Source organism: Peromyscus leucopus, chromosome 13 (assembly GCF_004664715.2).
Source record: "Peromyscus leucopus breed LL Stock chromosome 13, UCI_PerLeu_2.1, whole genome shotgun sequence".
NCBI classification, from domain to species: domain Eukaryota; kingdom Metazoa; phylum Chordata; class Mammalia; order Rodentia; family Cricetidae; genus Peromyscus; species Peromyscus leucopus.
The window spans coordinates 14021451-14043559 of NC_051074.1; the positions used below are offsets into that span (position 1 = coordinate 14021451).

General features: G+C 38.5%; 1 protein-coding gene across 1 annotated transcript in view; it reads left to right on the forward strand.

Annotated features, from left to right (window-relative positions):
• Positions 1 to 22109, forward strand: part of Pam (peptidylglycine alpha-amidating monooxygenase) — a 163830-nt gene that overhangs the window by 94403 nt on the left and 47318 nt on the right. The window contains exons 12-14 of the mRNA XM_028879086.2: positions 4138 to 4322; positions 4744 to 4815; positions 17017 to 17334. Coding sequence (XP_028734919.1) covers positions 4138 to 4322; positions 4744 to 4815; positions 17017 to 17334 — 575 coding nt within the window. The remainder of the gene's footprint in view (positions 1 to 4137; positions 4323 to 4743; positions 4816 to 17016; positions 17335 to 22109) is intronic.

A 22109-nucleotide genomic window follows, 5' to 3' on the forward strand; every position in this document is an offset into this window, starting at 1 on the left:
TTTTTTTTTATAAATCCTCATCAGGGTTAAATAACCACACAACGGAGTCTATACTAAGGTGTTTTGAGATTTTCTTTGCCAACAGAATTAATTCAATACTCTTCACTTTAGCCTCAGCCAAACTTTTTGGACAAGGGCAAAAAGCAGCCACATTCTTCTCCAAAATATCACAAGGATGATTTCTAGGCAATATACTAAAATTCTTCTCCTCTGACATCTCTTGAGCCAGACCCCCACACAGTTCAAATCACTCTTAGCACCACTATCTTTCATTCTCCTACTGGTATGGCCCATTAAGTTGCCCCTAAAGCATTCCACTGCTTTTCTAACCTGATCTTCCAAAGTCCAAATTCTTCCAAACAAAAACATGGTCAGGCCTTTCATAATAATACCCCAGTCCCTGGTACCAACTTCTGTCTTAGTTAGGGTTTCTATTGCTGTAACGAGAGACTATGACCATGGCAACTTTTATGTAGAAAAATATTTAACTGGGGTGGCTCACTTACAATTCAGAGGTTCAGTCCATTATGGTGCGACAGACATGGTGCTGAAGAAGTAGCTGAGAATCCTACATCTTTCAGGCAACAGGTAGTGGACTGAGACACTGGGCAGTATCTTGAACATATAGGAAACTTCAGAGCTTGCTCCACAGTGACACACTTCCTCCAACAAGACCACACCTACTCCACAAGGCCATACCTTCTAATAGTGCCACCACCATAAATAAGTATAGAAAGACTGGACAACCTCGCCTTGTTCCTGATTCTAGTGGAAATGCTTTGAGTTTCTCTTCTTTTAAGGTTGATGTTAGCTGTGAACTTACTATAAGTTACATTTATTATGTTGGGGTATAGCACTTGTATCCTGTGCAAGCTAGTTTTATTTCAAATTGACAGAAGATAGAATCATTGGAAAGGAAGAAGACTCAAGTAAGAAAATGCTTTTATAAAACAGGGTGGGAGGCAAGTCTGTAGGGGCATTTTCTCAATTAATGATAAATGACTGAGGGCCCAGCGCATTGTGGGTGGTGGTCCTAGGTTTTATTTAAAAAGCAGGTTAAGCAAACCATGTGAAACAAGCCAGTAGGCATCATCCCTCTATGGCCTCTGCATCAGCATCTCCCTCCAGGTTCCTACCCTGTTTGAAATGTTGCCCTGACTTCCTTCAGTGATAGACAATGACGTGGAAGTGTAAAGCTAAAAAAGCCGTTCCTCCCCAAATTGCTTTTGTCATGGTGTTTCATCACAGCAATAGTAACCCTAACTAAGACACACCCCTAGCCTCTCTAATACTTTTATCATAAAGGGGTGTGGTTTTTGTCTTTCAGTATGTTTATGTGGTGCATTACATTTATCAATTTACCTGGGTTGAACCATCCCTGCATCTCATCTTCATCTGGGATGAAGCCAACTTGATCATGGTGGTTAATCTTGATGTCGTCTAGGATTTGATTTACAAGTGTTTTATTGAGAATTTTTGCATTTATTGTCATAAAGGGATATTGGTAAAAATTTTTCTTTTCTGTTGCCTTTTTGTGTGGCTTTGGTATCAGGGTAATAGTGGCATCATAAGATGAATTAAGCAGTATTCCTTCAGTTTCTATTTTGTGGAATAATTAATAAATAAATAAATAAATAATAAGTGTGGTCATTAATTTGTCTTTGAATGTCTGATAGAATTCTGTGCAGAATCCATCTGGCTCTGGTTTTTTGTTGCTGGGGGAAGGAACTTTTAATCAGTGTTTCTATTTCACTAGGGGTTATGGGTCTTGTATTAATCAAGAGTTCTCTAGAAGAACAGAACTTCTAGAATGAATCTATATATATTAAAAGGGAATTTATTACAAAAGCTTACAGGCTGCTGTCCAGCTAGTCCAACAATGTCTGTCTGCTGATAGAAAATCCAAGAATGTAAGTGTTCATTCAACAAGCCTGGATGTTTCTACTTGTCTTCAATAATCCTTGGAATCCAAAAAAATAGGTTCTTATAGCAGCAAAGGAATACCTCAGCATCATAGATGAACTTGCCTGTGAGAGAGAGGAGGGCCAAGCAGGCAAAAAGCAAAAGCTTTCTTCTTCCGTGTCCTTTTATTGAGGGACCCCCCATTCCTTTTAGAGTGCATCATTTTCTGACCAGCCCTAAACCTGCTCAAATATAATTTTGGGTGGTGTCTTGACACCATGAAGAAGTGCATAGTGAACAGGTGTTTGCGTAGGATTGCTTCACTTCACTATTTGCTTTTATTTCATGGAAAAGGCAGTTAAAATGACGTATATCGGATTTGGAGTAAGAAGCCAAATGATTTCTGAAACATTACCAGAGCTTCTCCTCACTGCGAGAGCCAGTTCCTGAGGTCTCACAGGGGCCGTACATTTTCACAGCTTACAGGAATCACATCCTATTTGGAAAAGATTTTTATTTTTTTTCCCTTTTCTTGCTGATGTCATCTATGTTGCTATGGAAAAGAATTGATTGCCGCATGACACTGCTGGAAAAATCAACACTGATGAATTTCCCCAGAGCAAGCAGTCTACTTTAGAGCTGGTTTTTTGATTAGGCTTGCTAAAAATGGTTACAACTAATAACCAAAAAGCAATGTGCTTTTTCCAGAACTAAGTTGCTATACAAGCCTTCTGAAGTGTGTGGATGCAAAGCCTCCTTAATTACCAGAGAAAAATCTTAAATACCTGGTAGCCTGTGTTGACTGAGGAAGAAAGCATGCTTTGTAAAGGACTGAGTGTTATTTCTATTGCCTGGAACTGTTTGCTTAGAAATAGCTGTTTCAGTGTTTTAAACACCTATGTTTAGCATTACCTATCAGCTATATGGTACTACATCGGTAAGATGTGCACCCCTTGGAAGAGGTTAAGAATAATTCATTGGGACTCCCTGCTGGTGATTCTTTCGTTCCCTGCTCCTTCACTCAGTTGCAAGGTCAGATATCAGGGTTATACTTAGGGTGCATCAGGTGACACATGACCATAAAAAGGAGGCAGTGAATCCAGAACAAGTTTCTAGACACTGGACAGTAAGTGTACTTCTATATAATACATGATATTCCTATTGGAGTCCTAATTATGTTCCTGTTGATTTGATAATGTACCCCGATGAAAACCATCTTAAAGCAGAAAGGGTTTATCAGCTCACAAGTCCAGGTCACAAACAATCTTTGCACGGAAGTAAAGGCAGTTGGAAATTGAAGCAGCTAGAGCCAACCCACTGTTAGACTGGTCTTCCAGACAATCACAAGACTTCCAAACAGTCTTGCCTGCAGGCAAATCTAATCTAGCTCCTTCTCATGGAAACACCCTTTCCAGATGTCCTTCTTAGTTGTTACTATTCACTTGCACAGACTACAGTCATTTGAGAGAGAAGTCTCAACTGACTTCCTAGATCAGCTTAGTCTAGTGTTTGCATTTGGGAAATTTTCTTGATTCTTAGTTGATGTAGGAGGGCCCAGCCCACTGTAGACGGCACTACCCCTAGGCTGGTGACCCCGGATTTATAAGAAAGCTATCTAAGCTTAACCCTGTAAATGAACCAGGTGATAGTACTTCTCCATCATTTTTGCTTAAAGTTACTCCTTGAGCATCTACCCTGACTGCCTTTGATGATAGACTGTAACCTGTAAGTTGAAACACAACTTTTCCTCCCCTAATTTAATTTTGGTCAGAATGGTTTATTTTTTCAGAGCAACAGAGATAAACTAGAATGTCAGATGATTCTAGATTCCTGAAAGTTGATAATTAGAACTAGAACAATGTAATTTGTTTAAAATGTAATGGATTTATGTGTGGGTTTTTATAACATGGAAGGTAAACAAAGAATAAAAGGACTTTGGAGGGAAAAAAACTGCATCTCTGAGCTACTTCAATGCCATTTTCACCTGTGGTACTGGGCGATGCCCACAGAGTACCCAGAAACCGATACCCCATTGTTGGGTGGAATTACAGCTTTGATAATGTGCTTCTGATGTTGGAGACTGTGATAGGTCTTAATGTAGAAACATAAAGCAGGTGCAGTTTTTTCGCTGTTGAGTCCATTGTTGGCCAGATTTCCTCATTTCATTTATCCTGTGCTAATGACGTGTTCTATTTGAACAGTTTCTATGCTCTGTCTACTTTATTCCCCCTACAGTGGCACATCTAGTGATGAAATGTGCAACTTATACATCATGTATTACATGGAAGCCAAATATGCCGTTTCCTTCATGACCTGTACACAGAACGTGGCCCCAGATATGTTCAGAACTATACCAGCAGAGGCCAACATTCCAATAGCCGTAAAATCTGACATGGTGATGATGCATGGCCATCACAAAGGTAAGCGAGAGGATTATGTGGTCTTGTGCTCTGTATTTTCACTTGTTTTCTCACTGGACTATATGATTAATCTCAAATTATTTTAGCCTCTGTAGTCAATCATTAGGCATGCTACTTATTATTAAGGTCAATTTAAAAACTCAATATGAGTAGTTTGTTGAAACTTATTTTTTAATGCTCTGTAATTAATATGTTACCAAAAAATAGTTGGCCTGCTTATATAACAAGACAGGTAACTGGTAGTTGTGCTGGGGGTGGCAGAAGATTGTGAATGAGAGCATTCCATCCAAAAAGTTTCTTGATAATGTAATTAACACAAGATTCTGAGTAATATTGCTGTTTTGATGGCAGAATCCCAGTAAACTAGTAAAGTATGTGATATGTGCTATAATTCACACTCAACTTCTTTGATCCTTTACAGAAACAGAAAACAAAGATAAAATTGCTCTAACCCAGCAGCCAAGGCATGAAGAGGAAGAGGTGTTAGAGCAGGGTATGTATACTTACTTCTATAATCAGCCTATAAAAGTATTCATTATCAAAATAGGCAGCCAAATTGTAAAGGCATCAAATAGTGTGTGTCTCTATATCAGCCTCAAACCATATCATTACTATTCTGATATGATGCATAATGTATAAGGAAACGGCCAATTGTACTTAGCCACAAAAGCATAATTCATTAATGTAATTTAGTCATCTTAGGCTTCTCTGTCTTTGCTTGAGATTATTCACTATTGTAACTTTTTAATATAGTACATAGGTGTGCAAATACAACCGTGAAAAACAAGCATTGGCCTGCTTTTGAAATCCAGTGAACTTTTCTATTTAAATCCTTATGTTTGTTAACTGTATTTGCATTTCAGCAAAATAGAAATTGAGAATTAAGCCTGCCTGTTTAAGTCACTCTTCCTGCCCTCAGCAGGACAGGAGAGACTGCTGCTGTGCATTCATAGTCTTGTGTTGTATTGCCATGAGTTAAGACAGGATCATTTTTCCCTGTGTTCTGTGTATTTGAAGTAGGACCGTTTGTAGCTATTATGTCATAAACTATATGTACTGGCAGTGAGAAAGTACTCTCCAGAGATTTTGACTCTTACAAGTTCTTTAGAAAATAATATTTGGGGTTAGGTATTAGAATATGTCTCCAATTAATTCATTTTGGGTTAAATATGATATGCTTTTAAACATTAGCTTAATATGAATGCAGTAGCATGTCAATATGAGACAAGTAAATAAATGTCTTCTATTAACAATGTATGGAAGTTTGGGTCAAGGAGATAGTTCAGTGGAAAAAGCACTTGCTGAACAAGCATGAAGGCAGAGTTCAGATCTCCACCACTCACATAAAAGGCAGGCAGGCATGGTGGCCCATCTGTAATCTCAGAACTTAGAGGGCCAAGACAAGGGATCCCCAGGGCAAGCTCACCAGCTAGACTAGCCAAATGGATGAGCTTTGGGTTCAGCAAAATACCCTGCCTCAGAAAATATAGTAGAGATCAGTTGAAGAAGAAGACCTACATCATCCTCTGGCCTCTGCATACATGAGCACACACATGTGCACCCCTATACACACAAATGCAAACACACATAAGTGCATTCACACCACATACACGTGCAAAAAAAAAAAAAAAAGAAAACACCTTATTAAAATAAAGCATTTTAAATGCAGCTTAGCTTCAAGTGTTTCTGTGTATATGTTAATTCAAAACCAGGGAGATGTTTTTGCACTAAAAAAACTGTGGGTATAACTTAAAATAGCTAATTTTATCAATCCTGTTGATACACTTGTTAGGAACTCAGGAGTAGCAACCTGATTACAGATAGTGTTAACAGAGTCTACTGTTAACTATGCTGAAATTTGCCCAGGTTTACAAATAATTGTTTTGACAGTGGACACAATTTGAATTTATGTCTTCAAAATAATTTGAACAGTCTTAAAACTCCTTCACAGATACTAATATACATGTGATAGTGTCAGATGAGAGTGTCATTTGTAGATATGTAACCTGAGGCTGGATTATCACTTCCTTTTCACGTTAGTTTAATTGGTTGATCAAGGTAAAAACCTAAAGACCGCATAAGCAAATCATTCTTACTTCTAATCACTCAGATCGAGGTAGTTTCAACTATACATACCGTTTCCCCTTAAAACACCTAAAGACCTTCATATTTGCCGTGTAGTTACCCTTTGTTTCATAGCATCAAACTTTAAATGTGCCCAGACTCTTGTGAATTCCAGAGAAGAATTTTTCTACTGTTTCTGTTTTCTTCTACTTATAATTGGAAAAGAAAAATACTGTAAGGAAAGTAATATAACTTGGAAGGAAATATTATTCTGACTCAGTTGTAGAAAATAAGCTCTGGTGCTCATGTGCTGGAATGGGTATATCCATTATCCCCTCCAACATTCTGTGAAGTAGTAACTCGCAAAGCTAGGCCAATAGCTACTATAGTCTCTGTGTTAACCCACTGGTCACTGAAGGCCATCAGCTAAAGATTTAAGTAGAGACGCAAAGCTATGGCACATTCATACAGATTATCTGATATACTAATGAGATCAGTCTCTTTCTTTACAATGCACAGAACAGGTGTACTCATTACTGAGAAAGCAGGCTATTATTCAGAAAGACATTTGTTTGCACAAAAGATCTATTTATTTCACTCCCTAGGAAGTCCTGCTGACCAAATAGGTAGTGGGAGGGCTGTAATTATTCAAATAAATTACCCATGTGTCATAATTTTTAAAGTAAGCCCTTAAACTTAACCTATAACTTTATTTTGTTATTCTGGCCCAATGTGTCCCCTTGTATTCCTCCAAATTGTATTAACTCTTTTAATGTTTTTACCTTCGATAAAAAAATAATAGACCTAAATTATTTCTGTAATGCTAGGCACAAACCAGCAGATATCAACTATATTGATTCCACAGAAAGTCTCAAACTGTGGTAAAAAACAGAACAGTTGTGAGACATGAAAACAATTACCTGTAACAACAGGAACCTGTCTGTGAAGGCAAGCTCTATACTGCCCCCAGGTCCAGGTTGTTCTGCAAACACTATAGATAGTTCTACACATAAATATATGTGTATACTCATACACATAAAATAGTAATATGCTATCTGTCTGCAAACCTACATATCAAAAGTCTGTATGCAGCATTCGTTTAAAAGCTGATAGGTCTTTTTAAAAGTACAAACTTTACTAAGATCACAAGAGTGCATGAGGAATGTCCATATTCCATTAACTTAAATTTAAAAAATGTAGCTACAGGGGCTGGGGAGATGGATGAATGGGTCAAGTTCTTGCCATGTAAACATGAAGATCTGAATTTGAATCCGAGCACCTCATAAAAGTGGATGCAGTGGCATGCATTTGTAACCCTAGCACTAAATGAGTGGAGACAGAGGATCCTTGGGGCTTGCTGGTCATCTAGACTACCCAGTCAGACTGTGTCTCCAACATGGAGAAAAAAAAATCCAATGAAACTCCACTATCCTTTTAGCATGTGTTCATCTAATTCTTTTTTTTTTTTTCTTTTCTTTGAAATTCTCACCACTAAAATTGCTAGCTATTAACTTGGTTCCCAGAACATTAATCTTGACTGAAAATCAATAGACATCTGAGTCACACGAAGCCATGTGGTATGGCCTCTGTGCTTACTTTTAGCACACTGTCCTTCTACAGCATCCTTGGCAAGAATGTCTCAGACTCTGTTGCAGATGGTGTAATTTTGAAACACCCAAGTGCCAGTGCTACATAACTCTTTCACCCTTCAAATTATCTTGGATAACGCAACAATTGAAAACATCTTAACAAGGTGTTACACCAGTCTGCAGAGTTTTTTAAATAATGGGTGCTTTGAGCTTTTAAATACTATTCATTATAAAATATAACTATACAAACTATAAATAAGCAAAAGGTTGATAGTACAAAGAAATACCTGTATGTAAAATATGTATTACACTTATATTTTAAATATGTATGCATGTATTTATACATCATACAGAGAATATTTATATTAGACTATAATATATATAGTTTATATTATCTTTTAAAAACTATTATATTTTTCATATTTCCTATTATAATAAAAACTGTTGACAAGGGTGATATTTTTTCAATGCTGAGAATCAAACCTAGGTAATGTTAAGCAAGTATTACCTACCTACGAAGATACATACCCAACCTGCAACAGTTATTTTTAATGGATGCATAATTAGGTTATACTCCTATTGATTTTTAAATATCTCATTTCTCTATATATGAGTGTATATGTGAACAAATTAATTAACGTGTTTCCATGCATAAAGATAGAAATATCACCATCCCTTAAATCATTGTGAGGAATTACCTACATATATGAGTACAGTAAACAGTGAATGATTACCTGTATTTAATAAGTACAGCAAACAAGTGAACTAGTGCCTACATGTATAATAAAGTACAATAAATTAAGCAATGAGCTACTGTGTGAATCCAGTTACAGTGGTTGTAGGTGAAGGAAATGAGTGCTACCAAGCTATCTGAAAGGAAGTGGTCCTGAGATCTTCCAGAGCAGATATGGACACACTCACGAGATCTCTCACATGTCTCGACTGACACATAAATTTTCCTTATTCCGTCTCACACTTGTTTGCTGTGTACAGCCTGGTGTTTCTATCAGCATTATTTAGAAATGGAAGCTTACCTGCCTCAAGCAAGAATCTATACAAGTATATTTATAAGTTTTGAAATTCAGTATTGCTATGCTTAAAATTCAGAATACAGATGTTGCTCTTAAATTATGTTGCTTGTATAGTGTGGTTCAGTGTTTTCCATAACTCAAGATGGAGTTGAAAGCACTAATGTACAGTACCCGCACATCCTCAAAATGGTGCATTTTCCTCTGGACAGCATTTCTTTTGCTGCAGAAAGGACCTTAGACACGTTTTATTCAGTTTACTCAAAACCCTTCTCATGTAGTCTTTGTGCCCATATATAATCAATCTTTCTACTCAAAGGTCAGAGTGAGAAGCTATAATCCCAAGACAGGGAGAATGGGACAAAAATACAATTTGTAGAGGGAAAACACTCCATGACCCCAGGCAGTTAAAGGTCATCAGACACCTTCTGTGAAACAAAATAATTTCGCAGTGGTTTTATGCTAACAAAAATGAATTATCATTGGCAAGTTTTATCAAATAAGCAAAATCAAGGAAAAGGGTTGTAAAGTTAAAGCCATAACAGTAGACTGGAAAAGCTTTCTGAGGTAAGATCTGGTCAGCTGTAGGAGTGAGGCACACACGGATGCAGTAGCTGAAATGTATAGTTCTTTGTGTTATTCAGAACAAGACAGTCATTTGATGCCCCTACAAAGTACATGTGATTAATATTATATTCTTAACTGATTCCAAGGACCCTCATTGTCATTCGGCCCAGTTTTAAATACACTACAGTTCCTGTATGTGGTCTCATTTGCTAACATTTATCAGTTTGTTGTGATTTATGAGTTACTCACAAGTCTTTATTTATTGAACTCATATATCAAACACAATTCTAAATACCCCCAAGCCTCTGAGAAGCTGACTGAATGCTGTTTAGAATTGGTTCCCTAGTAACAGAATGTGAATGATCATTTATCACATGACTGTGCCTTCCCATATAGATTTGTATACATGGTAATTGCAAAAGCCTTCTCCCCTTTGATGTTTCTCACCTATCTTCTCTTCTCCTCTAATAATAGTCATTTCATTTGTGAGCCTTGAGCTGGGCATCATGATCTCACGTTTATTACTTTAAGGCTGGAGAATAAATGTTGTGAGTTAATAACAAGTGAACAATTAATAAACCAAATCGGTATTTAACCAATAGAGAAAGTTGGTATCATAAAACCAAATATTAAACTATTTTTTAAAAAGTACTTTCTTTTTCCATTCCATACATCCTTCTCATTAATCAGTTATCTTACACGTGATTATTGGCTTGTTGCAATTTATTATTGTGGTTACTTGGCATATCTTGTCAGTGCTTAAACTGCCCGTGAACTGCATATTTCCTCTCTGTGTACCATGGAAATCACAGAGGAGTCATGGGAGCGGTCTTCTGTGTATAGTAAGTACTAGTGACTTCTTTAATAAGTGGTCGTTCATATCCTAGAAAATTACTAAGAGGTTCTTAGTCATTTTAAATTGTTATATTTCTATTTATTTACTGTTACATGTATGAGTGTTTTGCCCACACGTATGTAAGTGTACCATGTGTCCCACAGGGGACAGAAGAAGGTGCTGAGTTCCCTGGAACTGGAGTTACATATGGTTGGATGCTGCCATGTGGGTGCTGGGACGTGAGCCTGGGTTCCCCGCAAGAGCAGCTATCCTGGTGACTGCTAAAACATCTTTCCAGCTCCTGCACCTGGTCGTTATTTTTAAAGTGAACCATCTGCCACAGTTCAGATTTTACATTTTCTAAAAGTTAAAGGCAATTGTGTTTTTTTAATCCAATTATCTTTATTTAAAAGAAACTCACACAGCAATTTTTTTCTTCTACTTTTTTTCCCATTTTCCCTCTTTTATGTTTTTTTTGAGACAGTGTCATTCTGTACCCCAGGCTGGCCCGAAATGTTATATAGCCCCTGCTAACCTAGACCTGTTATCTCCCAGCCTGCACCTGCTGAGTGCTGGGATTACAGGTGTGAACCACCACATCTGGCCTCATGGGTCATCTTTATTTTTTAAATGTATATTTGCATTCATTTTAGTTTATTCTCATCATGTTCTTGGAAGTAAACAAGAGAAATTCCTTTCAGGGAGCAAGGATTAGTAAACAGTTCCTACCGAGTAGAAAAATTCTTGTTGTTCCCTTAGGTAGTTAATGCAAGCACACAACTTAGAAATTTAGAGTTTAATTGTTGTTTACATTTGTGTGGACTGCGAACTCCCATTTTTCTCAGCACATTAGTCACTACTCTAATTGTGTTTTTCAAATATCAAACTGTCTCAGTCAAATTACATCAGGGACCTGCCTATGCATTTCATAAGAATCGAAGTGTTAGCGGATGTCGGAGGAACAAATAGAGTCTCTCTGCAGGATCAAATTATCAAGGAAAAAAAATTGTCTCTGCTAACACAGAAGAAAGGGCAACATCTTGCACAAGCTACTTTTGTAAAACCAAGAATCATTTATTGGGCTGTCCCATGATAGGAGCTGCCCTGATCAGTGGGAATATGGTAGTGGATAAGAAAAGAAGTTATTTCATTATTGACATTCATATCATAATTTCTACATTCCCAGAAATAATTTAAATGTGTTCAAAAAAAAACTATTTTAGCACATTGTGTCTGATTTGATCTTGCATGAAAGATTATGTTGACGGTGTTAGGTAAAACTGATGAGGAAAACAAAGTACTCTTCTTCGGTGGCATAACAAAGAAACTAGTCATTATCCTTCAGTTCAGTTTTACAAAGGGACTGCTGTGAATATGCACTAATTGGTTTACAAGTTCCTAGTGCTATGAACAGGTTAGAACAAAGAGAAAGTTATTTCTTTAAAAATAAACCTGGCTTCTGAACTAGGAAGAAAGATAATTTAAAAGAAAAATAACATAGATCGGCAGATTGGAAGTAAATTTGTAGGAAGGGACTTTGGCCACTATGAACAAGAGAACTGATCCTGGATCCAGTACAGGGAACAGTTCACACAGTGTATTTGTCAGTTTTGTTACTGTAACAGAAGACCCAAAGAAATGTAACTGTGTTTTAAAAATAGGTGTATTTAGCCCACACTCTGGAGGCCAGATGGCATGTATCTGTTAATGGACTTCTTCCTATAGAATTCTGAGATCTTATACAGTAATCTGACTAAATTTCTACCTTGTTAATAATTAGCAAAAAGAAATCATTTTCGACCTGCAAATCCTTAGGAGGCACAAGTGTATCCAAACCTCAGTAGAATTTAACTCAGTACCACTGTGCTTCCAATCCCTGCTGAACTTCCTAGCAGCTGGGCAAGATAGAACTGCCTTTAGTTTCCACACCAGGTATGAGGAAAATAATAATAGCTATGTCATAGAGATGGAATGTGTTAAATTCTATGAGGATGTCAGCAAAGTTATGAGGACATGCTAACCTAAAACACAGTGGCTACTTCTGCTGTTCTACATGGGCTGGAAGCTACTTACATGGCTGTTATCTGTCAGCTACAGATATGGTAACAGACAGTTTTTAGGATCACCCACATTTTTCCTAGCATAAATATTAATAACATGATCTGCCTTGCCCAAAGTATCTCAGTTTTGGAAATAAATTGTGTGGTTACCTTAGCAGAGAGTCTCAGACAAGAATTAGAGAAATCACTCAGAAATGCACAGATTGACTGACATGAGGGGAAGGTGTCAGGAGTGTCACCCAGAGGGCTTTAAGGAGGCGGGGCTCTGTCATTCACAATCCAATCAGCAGAGAGACAGAGGCTTCAACACCACATGATAGGTTTCAAGTCCAGATCAGGATTGAGGTCTATTGGGAGGAAAGGGAACAACTTTTCTCTCAGCATGACAACCGGAGGATGATGGGAATCCCTGATGAGTACTTATGGTCATTAAGCAAAAAAACATTCCTAATCTGGATCATTTGGACTGTGTGGGTCACTAGAGAGAGAAGGGCAAATTCAGTGCTTTGGATTGAGAGAATAACTATGGGGGAAAAAAAACCTATAAAAATGGAAAGCAGAAAAATAATTAAATTTTAAACATGTTAAGTTTCTAATATTTGAAAGGGGGTATTAAAGGAGGACATTTCAGAATGCAGGGGGTTTTTTTTAAGATTTTTTTTTTTAATTGTGTGGTGGGGAAGGTGCATGTATATGGGTGTGTGCATGTTGTATGGGAACTTTTAAACAGAAAGATATAAGAGTGTGAGGAATAAGAGTCTGTGGCATATAACCCAGAGGACTCTAAGTAGGTGTGGCTCCATCCATCAGCAGACAGCAGAGAGCAAATTCAACATCACGCATCAGAGGAGGAGCTCTGCTCAGTCTGTCCTTCATGACCACTGAAGCCTTCAGTGAGGCAAAGAGAAGGTGTAGGTAGAAAAGATTAAGATGCGAAGGAAGGATTGGCAGAACTGGCCATCCAACGCACCTAAGTAGGCATAGCTCCCTCTTCCTCTGTGGACTTTAAAGACATGTGGACCAATGAATACCCAGAAATAACCAACAGCAAAGCAAGCCACCGAAGATTTTTTAAAATGTTGGTAATTTATCCTTTGACAGTTTTATACATGCATATAATCTACTTTAAATATTTACTCCATCTCACTTCCTCTGGACCCCTTCTTCTTCCCAGCAACACCCCCCCCACACACACACACACACTACTCATAATTTATAAGGAGGCAATGAGTCTAATTAGGGTTGTTTCTTGATCATAGATGGGGTGTTATTAACTGGGACATGGCTAGCATGGCAGTGGCCACATCACTTCCCCATGCTGAAACTTGCCAATAGTTCCTCATCTACAGATTGGACATCATGAGCCCTTCCCCATCTGTGATGGAATGCTAGGGCTCAATCTTTTGAAGTAGCCACAGCCGCTCTGAGTTTGTGAGTGCAGTGGTCAGGACCACAAGAGAACATTTCACAGCAGCCACCCTCCCCATTTTCTGGCTCTCAGATTCTATCTTCTGCCTCTTCTGTGATGATCTCTGATCCATGGAGCAAGTGATACCATTATGGTGAACACTGAGTAATCACAATTTTCAGCTGGTTTTTCAACCAGTTATGAGTCTCTACATTAACCACTGCCCACTGAGAGCATCAATAATCTCTGTGTGTGGATATGTCCTTGCTCATCCAGCAACCTGCTTACCACTGCCTTCCCGGTAGGGATCCTAGATTCACAAAACCAACTCCCCCAGATCCTACTGCCTGAGGAGAGGTCCTCCCACTATAAGAGCTAGTGCACAGAGAAGTCTCCAGCTCAGTGCCAACTTGCTTTCTCTAAGTCACGTAAGGAAAGGAATTGGTGTCTTTGGGTCTTTGCATCTAGTTCTGGTGAGTAACCAAGGGCAGGGCAGGAACCTTTATTGCTTCAGGGGCTCTAAGAGCCTTCCTGACCAAAGAACTCAAGGAGTGGTGTCTCATGCCTGGTTCTGGGATTTTTCTTTAATATTCTGTGACTTCTGGGAGAAGCATTATTCACCCATGCATGCTTTCTCAGTTCAAACTCCTTTAAAAATTACATTTCTTAATTAGCTTATAAAATAGTGGGTTGCCATACAGCCTTTTCACGTATCCTTAGTTTTATTAACCCTTCCCCTCAATGTTCTCCTCCCTTCCATCTCCTCAGTCATATCCCCTCTTAAACATCCATCTTTTGATGACACAGAGGTGTCAAAAAGATGCATTTTAGCCTCTTCAGTAAATGGTATTGGGAAAGCTGGATGCCAGTATGTTGAAGAATTAAACTAGACCATTGTCTGTTACCCATATCAATTGAAAGTGTATCAAAGACCTTAATAGAAGATAAGAAACTCTGAAAATGACAAAGGGAAGTTTGAGTAAAACACTTCAGTGTATAGATATAAGCAAGGACATTCTGAAAGGGACTCCTGCAGCTAGAAAAATAATAGCAGGAATTGACAATTGGGACTATGTGAAACTGAACAGCCCCTGCACCAGGGGGGAAAAAAACATCCGCAGAGCAGAGACAGTTTACACAATGGGAGAAAATCTTTTCCAGCCAATCTCTTCTGTTTATGTCCTGCTCCATCTAAAGTCTCATCAGACATAGTTCTGAAGTAGAGACACCCTAATGTGCTTAAGAAAAATGGTTAGCCATTCAATATTCCATCTATCCAGGAGCAGCCAGGAGAGAGGGAGAGAAAGAGAGTGATTGACTGGTCAGTTTCCTGTATAAAAAATATTGGGAGATAATGAGACAGCCATCTAGTGGTCTCCAGAGCTGTGTTTTCACAGCGCAGTGCAGCCAAGCCTATCCTGTTGCTTTAACGTTTAGCTTTCCTAACACAAAGATAATTTTAAATGACTGTTTCAAAGGAACAACAGTGTTCTGCACTTGGTATTTTATGACCGACTGCTGTTAGACTTGGATGAAGCTTGTGGGACTCTGCAAAGTACTCAGTCTACATTCCTCCTTTCTTATTAACGTAATGACATTGATTCAAGTTTGAAATTATGTTTTATCTCTTCTTGAAATAACATTATATTTTATTTTTCTATGTGAAATGTCTCATTACTCAAGCATGATGAACTGTTTATACTTTGTGAGAGAGAAGAATTTAGCTGAAGTGGATGAACTTTCTACTGTAAGGCAGAGTGTGACTGTGAACTAACCAGTTTGGTTGAGTCATGATTTGTTTTGTGTATTTTGAAGAGATCGCCCCATTAATTAAGAATTGTTTTCTGATTGAAGATTTCACCTAGGATAAGCTGATTGCATGGGCAAGAATTTCAAACCTACTTTGAACTATTAAGCCAAGATTATTTGTAACTATGACTAATGTGTTAGGTGTAAGTTTGGAAAGACTTTGTATCCCCTTGCACAAATGTCTTAAGAATATATTCTTCAGTGGCTTGCGTCATACCTAAACCATTTATGACTTTTTGGCTTCTCGTAGCCCTGTAAAAAAGCCTTATAAATGTTAGCCAATGGTGATGCAGATGTAGTTCAATGTAGGCAATCAGAACCTACAAACATGGTTTCTCCTAGTAGCCAACCTGTAGAGTAGATTGAGAACAGCAAGACCTGGGGATTGCCAGGGGACCACCTGTGTGTTTTCCATTCACGTACCAGACATAATAGATGGGATCACGTAAATGATAATGACTAAAATATTGTATGGGTTTTCTTTTGATATTGTATCTAACCACAGTTTGTCCATGATTTGTTTTCATAAAATCCTACCCAAGTTCATTCTTTAATATACTCATAAAAAACACTTAGTGATGACTCAGCTAATGATTTTTCAGGGTTTTCCCCCCTTTTATGTTCTTTGTTTCCAACTGCTTTTAAAGGATTCTTATATCAAAAGATAATTATTCTGAAATTGCTTCATTTCTTGCTTAAGAGGAACAATTGGAACTACTTGTGCTAGCTACTAGGGAAATCATAAGACTGGCTTTTCAGTTGTCACATATACACATGTCTGGTAGATTGGTTATATTTCACAAATAGTCTTGAGAAAAAGTATTTGATTTCTTATAGCTTATGCTTTAACAGGTTTTTAAGACAAATTTAAACTGTTTGGTTGTGATGATAGCTTTCTTTAATGCAGCTGTGACAACTTTATTTTTGAAATCTGAAGGATTCCTAAATTCTTAATTTCCATATCAGTTAAACTATTTCTTACTTTCCATGTCGGTTAAACTATTCCGTGAAAGCCAATGATTAAAACAAGCCGTGCCATCATGTGTGAATTATTTTGTTTTATTTCTACTAATATGTCAATAGTCACAATGTGTATGAAGTAGCAGGGAGAAGATGGTGTATAAATGAAATGTAAGAATCTGTTTCCAGTGTTTGAGTTCATTCTCCTCTCTTCTGTCCATCCCATTCCTCCATTCCTATCTGTGAAAGTCTGATAAACAACCTTACTTCTCACTCACTGTCACAATCAAGAGATGATGTTTCTAAGGAACCAAATTTTGTAAAATTTACTGTCTTGTAAACACTCTGCCTCTTTATCTCTTTCCCCCCCACAGGTGATTTCTATTCACTGCTTTCCAAGCTGCTAGGAGAGAGGGAAGATGTGGTTCATGTGCACAGATATAACCCTGCAGAAAAGGCAGAATCCGGTTCAGACACAGTAGCTGAGATTGCAAACGTAGTCCAGAAAAAGGACTTGGGTCCGTCTGATGCAAGAGAGGGTGCAGAACGTGAGGAAAGGGGCAATGCTATCCTAGTCAGAGACAGAATCCACAAATTCCACAGACTAGAGTCAACTTTGAGGCCAGCTGAGAGCAGAGCTTTCTCCTTGCAGCAGCCTGGTGAAGGTCCCTGGGACCCAGAACACTCAGGAGGTGCGTTCAGGGTTTCTTTTAAGCAATAAAGTGTGAAACACTGCAATCCACATTAGCAAAATCTGAAGGGAATAAAAATTAATAGGTGGTAAAACTCGCCAATAAAAGGGACTTATTGGAACAAATATGACTCAGATTTGGGCTATCAAATGCCACATTGGTTAGGAAAAGGGTGTTTTTTTTGGGGGGGGGATTTTTTTTTTTAATTTTTGTGTCAGTCTTGTACTACATAAATTCAGCATTAATTCAGTGAGTGAATCCAACGTAGGCCCACACTTGAGTCATTTTTGAAAGAATGATATGTGAAATTCAGAGTAACAAATCAACATTTTCCCCTTAGCTCAGTGGGAAGAAATTGAAATTTCAAAACCTCACCTGTAAGTCCCAGTGTACGTAATGCTTACACTGTCTTTTCAAGTAATTAATGTGCCCTCAAAGGAATCAAAAGACTCTCAGCGTTCTTATCCCACTGACTTGTAAAATATAACCATTTTATGACTGATTTCTTAAGTTCCATTAACCAGCGGCTATAGTAATTGAAAACTGAGTATATATTTCTGAAGGGACCCTCCAGTAAGTCAATAATTATCAGATTTATCTTTATTTCTAGCCAGGATTTGGCTTCCATAAATTAGAGAACAATACCTTATTCCCTTCAGGTTTCTGTACCGGCAAGCTGTCGATGCCTCATCTTTGTCTTTAATTACGCTGTGGCCTCTGTGATATTGATTGTGTTTCGTGTGACTTGCTAATGTGGAAAGCCAAGTAATAAAGCATGTGGAGAGAATCTCCAAAAAAAGTAAGGGATATGCGTGCATGGCAGCTGTCCATGCGTGGGCTTGGATGGCACAGGCTGCCAGCTTGATGTTTTCAAATTCAGCTTTGCAGGAAGCCATGAATTATTCAACACCCAGCTGATTTTTATTTATAATTGAAAAAAATTAGCATGCAGTGCATTTGCTCACATGGAAGTTTCAAGTATTGTCCATCGGGACTGGCCTAATGGTCTGTATGAGCTGTTAAGTGGAGCCTGGACTTTTAACTCCTCATATTTTAACAGGCTCTAACTAGTTCCAAATTCATCTAATAAAACTGTGTTTCTCAAGAGGTGATCCAGGGACACTTCTTGCTTGAGAATTACCTAAGATGTTTCAGAAAAACCTCTGTATCTTATCAAGGAACAAGTAAAATGGTATCTGTGAGTCGAGTGCCCCAGATGTGCGGCTGGCTGATTATGCCTCCATCTATCTCATCACCATGAGCATCTGTCTGAACCTCTGTGTCAAGAACATAAATATCAGCCTGGAGAGATGCAAGAGCACTGACTGCTCTTACGGAGGACCTGGGTTCGATTCCCAGCACCCATATGGAAGCTAGCAACTGTCTGTAACTCCAAGAACGAACTGACACCCACCCATAAACATACATGTAGGCAAAATACTAATGCAATAAAAATAAATAAATTTTTTAAAAAAAGAACATGAGTACGTAGGAAAAGGCTTCTGGTGAGTGCAATTCTGTTCACGTATTAAATGTTGAAACTGCTACATGCATTAGTCCATCACTTGCCTTTTAATTCCTAATTTTGAGATGTCACTGGCATGTTTTTATTATCATAAGTGGCTGTGGAAACATCAGCGTTCAGGGACTGGAGAGATGTTTCCGTGGTTGAGAGCACACACTGCTCTTGAAGAACGCCTGGGTTGGGTTCTGAGCACACATATAAGATGGCATACCATTACCTGGAACTCCAGTTCCAAGGGATCCTATGCCCTCTTCTGGTCTCTGCAGGTGTCAGGCACACACGTGGTGCCCATAAGTACATGCAGGCTGTCACATCACATATTTTCAAAGAAGAGTTTGTATTTCTGAAGTCTTAGTTTTACTAAGAATGAAATCTTAAAAAGTGGGAAATACATTTTTTTTTTTGCTGTGTCACTTGCTATTCTCGGAGCTAGTCATGAGGCGGTGCTCGGGGGGGAAGAAATTGCCTCTGAAGATCTCAACTGGGAAGTTTTGCTTCATCATATAAATGTGGGTAAATGTCACTAAATTTAATAAGGCACTGAGTGCTAGGCAGCACATCCCCCAATTACTGAAAGAACTTTGTGTGCCTTTCCTTTCTGATGAGGCTTGCTTTCATGTCATTTCACTATCCTAACTCCAATGTCTTTAAAGCTGGGTGCAAAATAGTAAAACTCACATTTAGTGAGTCTAGTTGTGACTGCCTTTTTCCAAGTCCTCTCCTGTTTGCTATTAAAGGATGCACCATGCAATAACCAAGTTTTTTCTCTGGTGTCCTTTCACTGCATAAGTCAGAGGAAGCTGGAATCTGCAGCAAGCTTCCATTGTTCAAAAAGAAAGTAGCAAGTTTTCCACATGCAACAACCATATGCAATCAGTATTAGGCTAATTCATGTGTACTTCTGAGAATATTGGCAAGGAGAGTAAATGTGAATGGATAATGTGCAATTGTTTCTTTTCTACTCTTCCTTTCCTCTGCTCAAAGCAGAGAGAGAATGGCCTTAATGGTCCAGAGGAATTAATTGTCTCTTTAAGTGCCTAATTTGCTAGATAGAATTGTATTAGCTGCAAAGAAGAAAGTAACTTTTTATATGGCATTGTAACTGAAGCAAAAATGCAAGGCTGTATTGTCACTTAATATTACAACATGGAGTCATTTCAGATGTCTTTAAGGCATGTTAATTTTCAGAAGAAACTGAAGCCAAGAGACGTTAACCTATTGAATGAGGTCCCAGAGTCTGGATTTAAAACTTGAACCTTGTGATTTCCAATAGGCACCATCTAGTGCTTTCATTTCAATCGATTTCACCAAGCGCCCAGCTCATGGAATCTTTCTTGGAATCCTGGCCCCTCGCAGCTCAGAAGCTAAAGGCATCTACTCAGAACCCTTTTCTCTGTCTCTGGTTCTCAGCATCTGTCCAACCTGTAACAGTGATGTGTTCAGCAACAGCATATTTTTTTCTTCTCTTCCCTGTATGTTGGAACTTCAATATGAGGATGGATCCTATCCAGCTGACTTGAGAGTTCTAAGATGTAACTAGTAGTAGATTAGCTAAAAATTTTGTGTGTGATGCTGTGTGGTAGTGCTGGGGATTTAAGGTTTTCTATACAATACTACTGTTTATGGATGTTTAACTTTGTCAGAATTGTATGTAATGAGTTTTTCTCTGTCCCGCCAGCCAGCTCCCAAATAATGACATAGAGACTTCTTATTCATTATGGAAGTTTGGCCTTAACTTAGGCTTCTTCTTTCTAACTAGCTCTTATAACTTAAATTTCTGTCAGTCTACATGATGCCATGTGGCTCATGGCTTTTGCCTCTCCTTCCTCTGCATCCAGTTAGCAACTCTCCCTTTTGCCTTCTCAGAGCTCCCTCAGTCAGGAAGTCTCTCATATAACTCCTGCCTAACTTTGGACGTTCAGCTTTTTATTAAACCAGTCACAGTGACATATCTTTACGTACTGCAATCAAATATCTCACAAGAATTATACTTGGTTCTGCATCTAGTGTCTGCATTATGCAGGGTTCTCTACATCATTAAAGGTTAGGTAACAGTGGTCTTAGCATTCTTCAGAACAGAGCTTATATGCTGTGTGATCTCTACATCTCTAGAATACATACCCAAAAAAAAAACTCCCCACTTCCCCCAAAGTCTGCATTTGGCCCAAATAAAATTTGAAAGCGCACTAACAAAGGTCATGTGATGGATCAGACTCAGCCATGGATCCTGCCTGCCTGCCTTTAAGTTCTAGCCATACCATTTACCCTGATACCTTGGCATGTTGGTTTTTTTTTTTTTTTAATCTAAGCTTTATTTTTCTCATCTGTAGAATGAGGATTGCAATCTTCAAAGTGCTGACATGAGGCTCAGATGAGATTATACACGGAAAAAGTTTTGAACAGTATCTGGCACATAGATGATATTGAATAATGTATTGATGCTTTAATAGTTATCATTATTATCACTGATACATTAGTATATTAGACTAATAACCCCCAAAGTTAAGTAAACAATGTCTAATTATTATTTTACCTTAATCAGAACTTCCGAATGAATATTCTTGTTCTTAGTGAGAATCCGTGAACATTTTTATTTTTTGAGAATTTCATACATGAGTGTAACGCATTTTGATCATATCTGTACTCTCCCCCTGCAACTCTTCCTGTATCTCCCCATACTCCCTCTCAAATTTATGTCCTCCTCGTCTATAGTGTGTGTGTGTATGTGTGAGAGAGAGAGAGACAGAGACACAGAGAGAGAGAGAGAGACAGAGACAGAGACAGAGACAGAGACCTATTGAGTCCAGTTACCATTGCCCATATGCACATGGCTATAGGGCTGACCAATGGAGCAAGGGCAGCTATCACAGGACCTTGTGCCTGGAGCAAACTGATTCAGCTTCCCTCAGCAGCCATCAACAGCCTTTAGGTCCTTAACTAGGAGTGGGACCTCCTAAGCCCTTCCCTGATCCATGCTGGAATGTTGACTGATGTATTCTTATGCAGGTCTGGTGTAGGCAGCCATGGCTTTGGAGAAGTCATGGGTTCAACATGCCTGCCATGTCCAGAAAATGTGATTTTGCAACAGTCCTCCTGGGAAGTTTATAAAACAGTAGGTTTCCCTGGTGGTCTTTTTAAACAGTCTTAACGTTGTTCATCCCTCCTACCTGCTCCCTCTGCTTTACCCTCTACATTCCTACACTCTTCCTATACTACTTAAGTCTCCCCACTGTGTTTCCCTTTCTCCCTT